At 43.3% G+C, this 13005-nt stretch overlaps 1 protein-coding gene across 1 annotated transcript; it reads left to right on the forward strand.

Moving 5' to 3' along the window:
- The first annotated feature begins 2372 nt into the window (after window positions 1-2372).
- Window positions 2373-5694, forward strand: bloc1s5 (biogenesis of lysosomal organelles complex-1, subunit 5, muted). Its single transcript, XM_038996949.1, has 5 exons — window positions 2373-2625; window positions 3206-3288; window positions 3398-3527; window positions 4055-4113; window positions 4356-5694. The coding sequence occupies exons 1-5, from the start codon at window positions 2607-2609 to the stop codon at window positions 4527-4529; spliced, it is 465 nt and encodes a 154-aa protein (XP_038852877.1). The 5' UTR covers window positions 2373-2606; the 3' UTR covers window positions 4530-5694.
- The last annotated feature ends 7311 nt before the right edge of the window (window positions 5695-13005 follow it).

Below are 13005 nucleotides of genomic sequence, written 5' to 3' on the forward strand. Positions count from 1 at the left end.
CACTGTCACTGAATTCACTTAATAGACCTGTGAGAGAGATGTATGTATACGCATGATATGGCTCATACAAGGGCCAATCACTTGCAAACCTTACTGGAACACAATCCTGGCAGATAATAGTGGACAAAGACAGTGCCATTTCTTGAATTTGATGTATAGCATTTACTTTTACTTTCTACTTCTACTCATGTATGACAATTTAGTACTTTTTACACCACTCAGGGGAGATACAGTAAAATCACGTAATGAGGTGCATTCAGTTTCACAATCGTGCACTTTTTGGTGGCTTTAGTTCAGTTCACTAATTTCTTTAGTTGTGATTCAAGTGTGTTAATTCACTGTCAACTACAGAACATAAAACATTTTCATCCTTTTACATAAAGTCAATCAAAACAGAATGTACAGTTATTGGTGGAAGTACTTTTGAAATAAAAAAATATGTATAATTCAACAACTGTAAATTATGTTTGCTTTATTTCTTCTCTAATGAGCAAATTGGCAGTGACTATTCATTTTTGATTGAATATCATGGCTCTTAACATGTAATTACATTTAAATCATAACTATAATTATGTTATACTCTTAAATTCTGTTACTGTACTACATTGTATCTACATTACAATACATTCAGCATATTATGCATACTTCAAATGAAACAAGATAATTAAATAGAGGAATAAGTATTTTTAGAGTATAACAAAATATTTGATTCGTCATTTGTGAAATGCTGTGCAGTTAATCAAAATATGATTTGGCTGCACAGCTGCACATGTACATTATAAACACAACAAGGGAATAGTTTATGTCATTGTCATACTGTGTAAGTGCTGTTTTGTCCAACTTTCATGTTGTATCTGACCGTGTTTGTATGCAATCGATTTAAAAGCACCCCTACTTATTTTCACAAACGTCAAAGATTTCTAATGCACTCTGTCGATGGACCCTGGAGCACTGCGATGGAAGTTGATCAGTTGGCACAAGAACAAGCTCATGACTGCAATCTCTTTAATAGACGGCGATCAAAATCAATGATGCAGATAACAACTATTTATCTAAATCATGTGGTCAGGACGAGAATTAGCTCATGTCTGAAGACTTTCTTTTAAGTGGAAGTGACATTTCTGAGTAATAGCAGGCACTTATTTTAAAACAAATGTTTGACGTCTGAACATGCAAAACTAGCCCCAAACAACCCCCTTTATTAACACATTCTAATATGTTTATGTTCTTAATGTGCTCTTGCCAGGAGTACTTGTCTCTAAACAGGCCTACACTGAGAGGAGGTAATATATTTGCATTTCAATTGTTAAACGTCATGAACTTTCTATCCGAAAATAATTTACTAAACAGGGTCTCATTAACCAGACTGGTAATTATAAGAGTAGACATTGTTTCCACCTAGTGGCAAATTAAGGCAGCACACTTTTTGTAAAAAAAGTATTATTCTATTACCCAGAAGAAATAGCCTACTAAGTGATCTCAAACTTCTCTTTATATTATATCTGCATGACTTTTGAAGAACAAGCCCACTAAATAATCTTGGCTAATTGTACATGTGTACATATTCATCATCTTTGGTCAGTCTTGGGAGGATACAGTGGCCCATAATATTATAGCACTTAGTTTACTGGTTGAATGGACGATGCACAAAACCAAGGGGTTGTGAGGTGTAGTGGATAATCTGTCTTTTAAAGTCCACAATTTATATTCACATATCTACTATTTCCTGCTATGACCGACACTGCACACACAGCATAATGTTTAAATTCTAAATCCATGTGACAGCCACACACAATAAGGTATTACTTGATGAAATCCCTCAAAATGATGGCTAATCCCTATAATTACTACTGTCATCAGCTAGAATGGGGCGGCGTTATGTGTGTATTTTACAGATTTAAATGGATCATCTCTCTTTGCTAACATACACTTAGTTCATTGAACTGTATGCAGAGAATTCCCTTATAAAGCCACACCATAGCGCAAGACTGACATCTGCAGTCCTGACTCATATGCAAGACCTCTATCCTCCATCATTATCATTGATTGCATTGCCCTGGAATAAATTACAATTCATCAATGACAATAAAGCAATTTAAACGCCTCATCTCACACACACACAGAGGGAGGAGAGAGAGCGATCATAAACCCTTGGTGATGGAAATTTGCTGCTAAATATGTAGGCTACACCTACAGTTTATACATGTATTATAGTGACGACTGATGATGAGTTTGTACTGTACCTACTGTACAGGTACCTCAGAATTTACCTCATGTAAGTGTGGCCCCTGTTTTGGGAGGTTTGGTTTGAGCCAAGACCTCGTACCCGGAAGTAGTTCGAGAATTTGTATCAGCTGACTTTAAATCAGCTGACAACAGCTACATTTTTTTTGCTAGAATATATTTAAGCTACGTTTAACAGCCGCTGGAGCTAAATATTTGCAATTCACATATGATAAATTGCATGTAAATATCTACCTTGTCGAAAATAGGTTGAAAGCTAGTTTAGCAAGCTCATTCAATCCTAACCAACTGCTAAACAAAGCATTTCACGTGTTGTCGAGGTTTAAAGTAACTATTAGATTTTTGTGCATTAACGCGTAACTATGGACAAGATAGCCAAAGGTGAGTTCATTATCGTGTTACAGTTATTATTAATTGCAGAAAACTCGCTAGCTAGCCTGCACAACTCGAGAGAGAGAGAGAGAGAGAGAGAGAGAGTCATGTGTTGTAGTATTAACGCATACAATTTGCAGCCTCTAGCCTGGTCCCAGATCTGTTTAGGCAGCTTCACCTGGGGTGTAATCCATTACTCAGAACAGTTGCAAAACGTTCTAGTTGCAACGAAAACTAGCGTTTCTATTGGACAAATGCAGGTAAGTCCCGCCCTGTTTGCTGAACCTGGCCAATAGAAACGCTAGTTTTCTGACTAAGTATTACTTTTCCATATCTAGATTTCCTTTACCTCCCCAGTCAATTCAGGCCTAAATTGACATCAGGTTAATATGAATTCAGATTATTTTACTGTAAATTATTCATATGTGAAAATATTTCATTATTTTCTCTGGGGACACTTCATGAATTCCTTGGGATGAAATTGAATTAACCCCAGTGTTGACTGCAAGCCCTAGAATTAAGTTTCAATATATATGACATTAGCAATTGCTCAACATGACAAGATTTTATGGTTCGTGTCTCCCATTAGATGTTGGTGATATTCAGTCCAGGCTAATAGACCATAGGCCTGTCATACAAGGGGAGATCCGCTACTTTGTGAGAGAATTTGAGGTAAATATTCAGCTTGGAAAGATGCACCGTAACATAATGGGGCATACAATGTGATTTGATTAATTGTAATTTGATATTTGTTAACATATGCTTCTTTGTGATTTTGAAGGAGAAACGTGGATTCAGAGAGAGCCGTTTGCTGGACAACCTGAACAAAATGGTAGTGGAGACCAACGAGCAGATGTTGCCCAAGTGTTCAGAACACATGCATCAACACCTCTTTGAGGCGCTCACCCGACGTAAGCCTCTTCCTTACCTAGACGGCGTGTATTTCAATTGCTAGCAACTGCAGTTGTCATATGGAGTGATTTGAGTTATTATATTGTTTTATTTCATTTTATTAGGATCACCATTCGCTAACGCAAAGACGACAGCTAGTCTTCCTGGGGTCCCAAACATAACGAAAAATACGTATTACATTCATGTGTCACAGAATTTCAACTGCATTGTATTATTTCAGTGTGTCTTACTGTTAAGGCCAGAAAGTAGTTGAATGTAATGTAACAGTATAACTTTACGGCGTCCCCTCGCCCCGACCCGGGCGCGAACCAGGGATCCTCTGCACACATCAACAACGGTCGCCCACGAAGCATCGTTACCCATCGCTCCACAAAGGCCGCGGCCCTTGCAGAGCAAGGGGCAACACTACTTCTAGGTTTCAGAGCAAGTGACGTAACTGATTGAAACGCTAGCAGCGCGTACCCGCTAACTAGCTAGCCATTTCACATCCATTACACTAACATTTGTTCATTGTGTTTTCCTGCAGTGGAGGCTGCGAATCACATGTCACAGAGGATCCAGCAGAGGGCGCTAGAAGCACAGCAGGTAAAGATGCATGCTCTCCTCAAATGAATTACCAATGTTATTTAACCATTGACAGTCATTTACATTCAGGCAGTGATTGTGACAACAGACCAGAGTCGTGGTCATTTGGCACTAAACAGGAGAATTGAGTACCACCTAAATCTTTCCAACAAGTGTGTTTTCATTTTGTTTCATTGTTTTGTTTAGTTTGAAAATGTTTTGTGTCGAGCCTAACCTAGATCATTGTGTGTTGTGCACCTCAGAGCACCCAGCTGCAGGTGACCATAGACAGACGGAAGGAAGACTGGGATGAGTTTCTGAAGGAGCAGCAGCGTCTGAAGGAGGAAGTGGACGAGGAGCACGCCAAGGCTGTCGGACGTCTCAGCGTCATGTACAGCGAGATGAAGAAGGATTTGGCCAAGTTCCCCCGCTTCTGATCCTTTGTGTGTACGTCCAGGTGTGTCTGTACCACAGGAGGTTGGTGGAACCTTAACTGGTGCGGACGGGCCCGTAGTACTGGCTGGAGCGGTATAGGTGGAATGGTATCAAATACATGTTTGATGCCATTCCATTCATTCCGTTCCGGCCATTATTATGAGCTGTCCTCCCCTCAGCAGCCTCCTGTGGTCTGTATGCTTGTGTGAAATTAAGGTATTGCCTTTGGTTGATGCGGTACATAGTTATTGGCACTAACAGAGGATTTCTGAGCACTAGTGCTGCACAAAAGTCCACATTTTCCAGGTCACAAATAACAAAGTGTGATTAACAACGTGGCATTTTCACAGGCCATCAAAATCAACACTTTCAGTCCTAAGCATATGGAAACTAGCAATAACATGATGTTTCCTTGGCTGTGAAGCTTTTAACATGAGATTTTTTATGGAATCATACTTTGAGGTGTGGATAGATGTGTTTACCTTTAGCTGAATAAGAAAATAAACTGGGATTTGGCACTGAGGTGAGATATTTAAAGCTACGTGCGAATGAAAATGTTTCATGTCAGAAGCGCTACTCAAAGCTGGGTTGTCAAAGCTGGGTCAACATCTCAAACTTTACTCACTAAGCAGTTTCCCCAACTAGGCATCCCTCACCAACTCTTCAGAATAGAGTACAGTCAACCTCTGACATCAAGTACAACAATCAACCTCTCAAAAGACATGAATCAAAAATGGCTTCACTGAAGCTAGCTCAATTTGTCAATTGCTGACATTATTTAGTGGTGTTTCCCCAGGCCTGTTATGTACCCTTGTTAAATAGAGAGGTAGCGACTTCTAGCGCTTTGAAGTTTTATTTGTCTTATGTACGAAATACACATTGTATACATCGTCCAATGAATGCTTACTTGCAGGTTCCTACTCGACAATGCAAGTGTTGTGTTTAGAGAAAGTATTTTCACTGGACAATGGCAGGCTGTTTAGACTGATGGAGGGATGGACACCCTGACACATTCCTGACCTCCTGGGAATAGGATATATCTCTGTTGGAAAGTGACAGAATAAGTATTTACACAGAATGGACCCCTTACTCAAGACTCCATTGTTGTGTGGGGGGACGCTGACCTCATAAATCAGTATAAGTCAAATAAAGCGTTGCTGTACTCGGCATGGCTCAAGTGTGGAATCTTTCTCTCGACACGAATGTATACTACGTAGTTCAGCAATGTCTTTTGACACATCTGTTAGACGGCCTCAAACAGCTAGGTATCCCATTTCAGGGAAGGCACAGTCTTTTCCACTTCGCTCGCGCTGACCAGCAATGGCGCTGCTGCTGTCCGGTTGCACTGGGTCGCCCTCTGTGAGTGACTGGCGTCAGGGCGGGTGCCCTGGCCGTTGTGTCATCAGAGGTCAGAGAGAGCACGCCCGTGCCAGCAGATGTTGTGCAGCCAAGGGAGAACACTCACTCCCCTCAGGGCCCAGTTGGCCAAAGCCAGACAGCCCATCACCACTTAATGAGGAGTGACAATCCGGAAACGCAGCCCACCTCCACCAACAAGGCACCTTTCATCTGGTCCTGTTTATTTTTTCGGTTTAGATCGAGAGCTGGAGAAAAAAACTTCCCGGATATATTCCGAAAGGTCAACAAAGTCAGTGTGTTAGCTATTCAAGAGAAAGTACTCTAAGACCTTCGCCCCTATTAAGTCCTCTGCTGTTGTGAGAAGCTGGTGCACCCTTAACTTTAGTTTGGAGGATGTCTCACTGTACCAAGCAGACGTCCACTCAGGTCAATGACCTTTGAGACAGGGATCGAGGTGATGGTGAACGTTGAACTCAATGGAAAGCCCCCTGGCCTGTGGCGGTTCGTACAGGATGTGCCCCCAGAGCGTGCGCTTCCCGTCTCAGCCTTCCCCGATAGACTCGCCGTTCCGGGAAGATGAGTGTGGAGCAAGTCGGGCACCAGCTGACACCAGCGTTATCGTCCCTGCCGCGTGCCTCAGGAACCAAGGCTTGTTTTTCGTCTCTGTCTATCGGAGCCATTGTGTTCTTCCTGTTATGGAAAAAGCGTGGCGATCCCAGTCGAGGAGCTGGCTGCAGTTCCCTGCCAACATAAATCGTCAGGGAAAAAGCACCCGGAGACCAGCAGTCCTGACGGGGGGACTATGGAGAAACAGATTAGGAAATGTATGATCTTAGCCTGCCTCGGTTTCTCCAAAACAAAAGAGGGGCCACATCCATTGAAATGGCATGGATGGTGTGTGTTTCAGGATGAGTCTGGAGCGGAATGGAAAGATATTCCCTCACCTCTGAAATCACAGTCTGTGCTTTCTTATTGAATATACCTAATATAACCCATGTGTATTAGGATAGTCTCTCGGCTCACTGCTTTTATCACCTCCACTCCTCTCTGAAGTGGAGATCAAAGAGGTGAGTGCTATAGCTGTTTCAGTCTGCAGCCTGCTCTACTTGTCCCCGACTCACAGTGTTCTCACACATTCAGGACCAATAAACCCTCACTGGACTGCTGCTTCTGAAAGCCTGACAGGGGCCTTTGGCAGTACCCCGTGTGCACTTTTCAACTTAGTCAATGAGGGCTGAAAAGGGAAACAATTTTAAGTCAGCGATGGAACAATGTGAAGTGGAGGGCATTCATTTACAGAAGCATTCATTACAACAGCCCCTGAGATTTAGCCTCCATACACCTACTCCCCTGCATTGTATCACATAATAGGCCTTTCACTCAATTACTGTGGGGTCCAAATGAAAATGGCAATGAACAATTGGGTGTGCTTCCCAGTTAATAACCTAGTATTACAACACCACAGGGAGCCGGTGGATGGGTCCTGTGTGGACGCTGAAGTAGGTGGTAATATGAATTCTTTGGCAGTGGCAAATGTTCACCCTGAGAATTGCTAAGTGGGGAAAATAAGCTTATAAGAACTGCAGTATAATGAATTATGACATTTTTTTTAATCAGAGGGGAAGCATGGTTATCCTCATACACTGCCAGTTTCTAAAATGAGAACGAGGTGGCGTATAAAAGCAATTAGAAAGGGATTCAAATGGAATTCCTTCTTCAAATAAGTTCACAAAGTTTTTTTGCCATGTACTGTACCACCAAGGTCAAATCATCTCTGAGGCACGTGGGTGTTTTTGGTCTGTTTGGGCACAGCCTCGTGCTACTAGTCCCTGCCAAGTCCAAGAAACCCAGATAAGGGCCAGCAACAACAAACACCTTCCTCATTCAATCATGGCCAGAACAATGGTCAGAAAGGACGCAGAGAATGGCTTGTCATCACAGGCTGGCCTCTACAGGGAACCTGCCGCTTGTTGTCGTCTAGAAGTTGTGGAATGGTTGGATCCTTTGCCAATTACATAGCTCTACAGTTTATTTTTTAAATTTTATATACCAGGCACTATTTACAAATAATGACTATTTTAAAGGTTTCCGTCACTCCCAACGTCTAACCAATGTTGGTTCCACATATTTTTGTCTGGCAGGCTATCAGGTCATCTCCCATGGCCGGAAATGTTCCTCTTTTACACCCTACTCTGTGTCATTTGGAATGACGACAGGAAGGGGGGGAAAACTGTTATGATTCCTCTATCTCCCTGTAAGTTAATTGATAAGAGGTTATCGGTGTGCTTTCAGGGGACAGTGGAGACCTATGGTTGTTATCAGATGGTGTTTTTAGACTTCTGCTCATTGTTGGCCAACAGGTAATGGATAAGGTTTTAATGAGCACAATAACAGTGACGTCTACAAGCTACAGTCACAACACAGAGGAATGTGAAGTGTTAATTCTGAGATATTTGAGAATGCCTCTCAATCAAAGCTTTGCCAAACATTGTTAGACCACAATAGCCTTAGTCATATAAAGATAACACTGTCAATGAACACAAGTGTGGCCTGAAAAGGAACAACCTTTTTTAACAAGGGGCAAAAAAGACCACAGTATCTAACTCCTGTTTAAATCCCTCTAGAGCAGGTAGTAGCTGTGTGAACAACAATTCAGTACACCAATACATTCAATTAGGGAATGTAGGGATAAGCTGAATCTCTTTACCTTACTTTACCTAAACTCAGTGCCAGCTTGTGGTACGCTGAATTTACATCCTCCCTTGAAAATGTTTCCCATTTTGACGTTGTGAAATAAAGGAAATGATTTAATGAAATCTATCGGTAAACGATCATGGGAAAACCATTCCTCAACCCTTTTATCAGTTATTTATTGCTCGCTGTTGGCATATTGATGATTTCACAAAATAATTCAGCGAACAGAGATGTAATAGCTGGACACAATATAAAAGAATGATTCAGGAGCCACGGTCCAGTCAGCCTTTCTCAAGGTGAGTGAAGTAGCAGGGACGGCAGGAAAACTCCATGATAACCTACCCTCTCCCGGTTACTCTCTGTGGTCAAATTCGATCCCACGAATCATCTGTGGATGACAGAGTGCTGTATTGCTCTCATCTCCTCAACATGAACCTCTCCAAACGTAGGAGGCTCTCTTTTTCCCAGGCACACACCATACACTATACTGGGAATGGTTCCCAGTCGGCCTTTTCTTTTTATTCTTTGAAATCTCTTTTTATGTATGTATTTTCCTTTTGACATCAGGACTTTTCATTTTGGTTATGAATTATAAGATAATAACGGGTCAAGCTCAGGCCCATGAATAGATTTCTTTCTACCCTTATATTGGAACCACTCCCTCCAGGTGAGCCATCATTGAGTAGCCCTTTCCTTTAAACAGAAGGCTCTGGCATGAGATCTCTAAAGCACATCCAATATCCACCCTGAAACAAGCCCTGAAACCCAATAAATCAATCAATTGCATTTTATAAGATGGTGTGTTACCCATTCAGGAAATGGAGGATTCCTGCTGCTGCTTAGCTGCCGTGTATCATGTTGAGTATGCAACTGACAGCACAATGAGTGTGTGTGTGTGTGTGTTTACAATGAAAGTGTATGCGTGCAATTGTGCATGCATGTCTGTGTGTGGCACAGCTCCAGACAACAGAACCCTGTGTCTGAGTCAGTCTCCCATCCTCGCTGCTCTGGGGAGGCCAGGGCCAGTGTCTTGGCAGAGGAATGTGAGGGAGTGGGCTTTTCCAATAAAGGCAACTCTCTTTCAGGGCCCTGTGACGGCCTGCGCTTTAGTTTTCATCCTCTCCCTCTCTGAACCCAAGTGGGCCGCTTCATCTCAGGCCGATCCTCAGCCCCTAATGACTTTACCTTGAGGTACAGAGGCCTGGAGCTAAAAGCAGCATTACTCATGTCCTGCCTGGCCATGTTAACTGCGCGACGCGCTGCTATCATGTCATTCGGCCCTGCAGTCATTGGACTCAACAGAGCGCTCTGGCCTCTGTCTCTGACCAACTGGCCTCATAATGTCAGAACGTTGTTGTTGTTGTGGAGTCACTTCGGACTAGTTCATCTTGACATGAACACAATTTAAGCAAAGAAGAAGAAGAACTTTCAGTGATACATTGCTTGTTCAATTCAGCTTTTTGTATTTGTCATCCATTCTAACTATGTGTTAGCCTGCACTTTGTATGACGTAGCATTTTAAAAACACACAAAAAAGCATTACATCAATATATGTCATTTTATCCTGTCAAATATCGGACCCTGGCAGCACTTGCCTTGTTTTCCAGGGTCGATTTTCTCTATGAATCTAAACTTACACTCAATACGATATACCCTGTTGTATTGTTGAGGGCTTACAAGCCTGTCAGCAGCAGTTGTGTGGGGCTGCAGCCGGCAGCAGGGCTGAGTCCTTTAGCAGGAGCATAGAGAGGGAGGTGCAGAGACGGCTGACCCTGGACCACATCAAAGGAGCCAGTGAGTAGTAGCCCTGAGCAGAGCCTCCCTCCCAGCACCTGTTCCTGCCCTGCCGGCCAAGTCAAACACATTATCCCACCAGCCGCGCCGCTTAATGGCTTCTGTGGGGACCGCGCGAGTGGAGGGCCATCCAGGGCTGCCTGAACGCATGGTACCCAGGTACAGGACATACGCACACACAGTACACACATTCTTATAACACGCACACACAGAGACAAACAAACATACAGTACACAACACACTTACACTCTCTCACATACACTAACATGCATGGACACACGGTCACACGCATACACGCACCTGGTCTCAGCCTAAGAGCCTTTCCTATTCTGTTGCGCAGTGCTCTGGGGAGGAGAGTGTGGTTATGCTTGGACTGGGATCAATATTGAGCAGAGAACAAATCATCCTAAGAAAAACGGTAAACATCTGTTTTGAGACTTGGCCACCTCTCGTTGGCAATGTCAGGCTTACTTCAACAAGGCTGGGCCCTTTTTTCCATGAGCAAGTGACAACATCTGCAATTTCTTTTTAAAAGGAAAATAAAAACAAACCTTGACGCAATGTAAGGCTTGCTTAAATGTCTTGCAGTATGTCTAAACAGAATCGGGGGGGGCGATTTGGTCGTTTCTCTGGCTGGCAGGTGAACGTCAGTGGTCATCATGACATTTACAGCACTCTGCCTATGATATATTGGCTGTTGGAAGATGCCCTGAGACAGGACCATTTAGGTACAAGACCTTGTATCGGCTGCATGATTTGTACTCTGATAATGATATTTTGATAACCAGACCACACGCATTCAAATAAAAGTTGCTTCTTTTAAATAAAGTTGAGGACCTCCATGCCTTATGTATCTTATTATTATTATGGCCTCTGTCTAAAGGTGGACCTTATGACACAGGTGGACACTTACCCTGTTACCATGGGGTACTGGTTCAAGCCACGTCCTGACTTTTGTCTCAATGGCCACAATAACATTGAATGTTTATCTCACCAAACAGCATATGCCCCATCTGGCTGGGTTGCCATGATGGCTGGCTCCCTGCTGCGGCACCTATGGGCAGCGGTGTGGTGATAGACTTTGCAGCTTGGCCCCTCTGCTCGCTCAATCTCAGCATCCAGCCACAGGGGAGCCTGAGATCTGGCAACCACCAGAGTTCCTGCAGGTCTGTACTGGCCCCGACGCTCCTGATGGCTTTTCCAGCAGGAAGACAGGGTTTAACGTTTTTTGGGGGGGGGGGGGGACTATTGGCCGGCCAGCGTCTGTGAGATGCAGCCCCGGCAGAGGGTCCTGTCACCAGGGCTCAGAATGCGCCTCGTATGACTTGTTGAACAAGGAGCCGCGTCCATATTTCTTACAGATGTGGTGAGACATGGCAAGGCAGCAAGTGAAGGCTCATGGAATCAGCCAGGAGAGCTTGTTCTGTTCTGTTGCTTCCCCTCTGCAGTTAACAGGTGACCAAACCCTGTTACCACGGTTATAGCTGCTGAATGTTCCCACTGGGCACACACCGTTTGAATCAACGTTGTTTCCACGTAATTTCAATGAATTTACGTTGAACCAATGCGGAATAGATGTTGAATTGACGTCTGTGCCCAGTGGGTTGTGATTACGCCAGGTCATCAAGTTGTAGTTTTCACTACAACAACTACAATTGATCATATAAGATGTAAAAGCAACAGTGGCTCTCCTGAGTTGTCTGCATGTAGATTCTTCTATATTGTGATCCCCTGACTGCAGGTCCCTCAACTGTCCTGTACACAACCTGCAGATTGGCATGTCCCCCGGGGGAGTCACTGACCCGTTAACCCGACCCAACTACGAGGTTGGAAAAATGGATAATTTCAACAGATACCTCAGGAGACCTACATTTGGATTAGCCATTGAGCAGAGGTAGAACATAAAAACACTGTGATACAATGGCCATCGCCATGGAGACCGACCTCAGCCGTGTGTGTCCATCCATCCCAGATTTCCAGATGAAAGGCTCGGCTGCATGGGATTTTTCCGTAACCGTTCTGTTGGTGTGGGAGGCCTTTTCCCATGGAAGGTGGCTGGTGTAGCGGCTAGCCTGTGAATGACATCCGTTCCTCTCGATTGATCGCTTCCTGTATCCCCAAACGCCATGTGAAATAGGCGGATATGATCGCTTCCTGTATCCCCAAACGCCATGTGAAATAGGCGGATATGATCGCTTCTTCATATTCCCAGAAAACATACATAGGCTTACTATTGTATAACTTCCTCAGTGATTTGCTTTATGTTCAAGTAATCCTCAAGAAGCTGTGCTGCGGGTTGAAATATATAAAACGACTGTGCCGCTTAAGTATTGTACCTTACTAACCAATTTGTTCAATGTAGTCCTGGTGTGGATTGAAAATCAGAATTATTGCAATATAATCAGGAAACAACTGTAACTGTTGAAGATGATCCTGACCTGATTTCAGGGTTGTGTAAGGCTTAGTCCAGGGAAAAAAATGATATGCTAGTATTTCTTTTCTTCTTACATGTGTAAGGCTTAGTCCAGGGAAAAAAATGATATGCTAGTATTTCTTTTCTTCTTACATGTTTCCAAAACCCAGTTACTGATTTTGATTTAATATGGCCTGCTGTTCTCGTTGTGCATGTTG

This window comes from Salvelinus namaycush, chromosome 7 (genome assembly GCF_016432855.1).
Source record: "Salvelinus namaycush isolate Seneca chromosome 7, SaNama_1.0, whole genome shotgun sequence".
Lineage (NCBI taxonomy): Eukaryota > Metazoa > Chordata > Actinopteri > Salmoniformes > Salmonidae > Salvelinus > Salvelinus namaycush.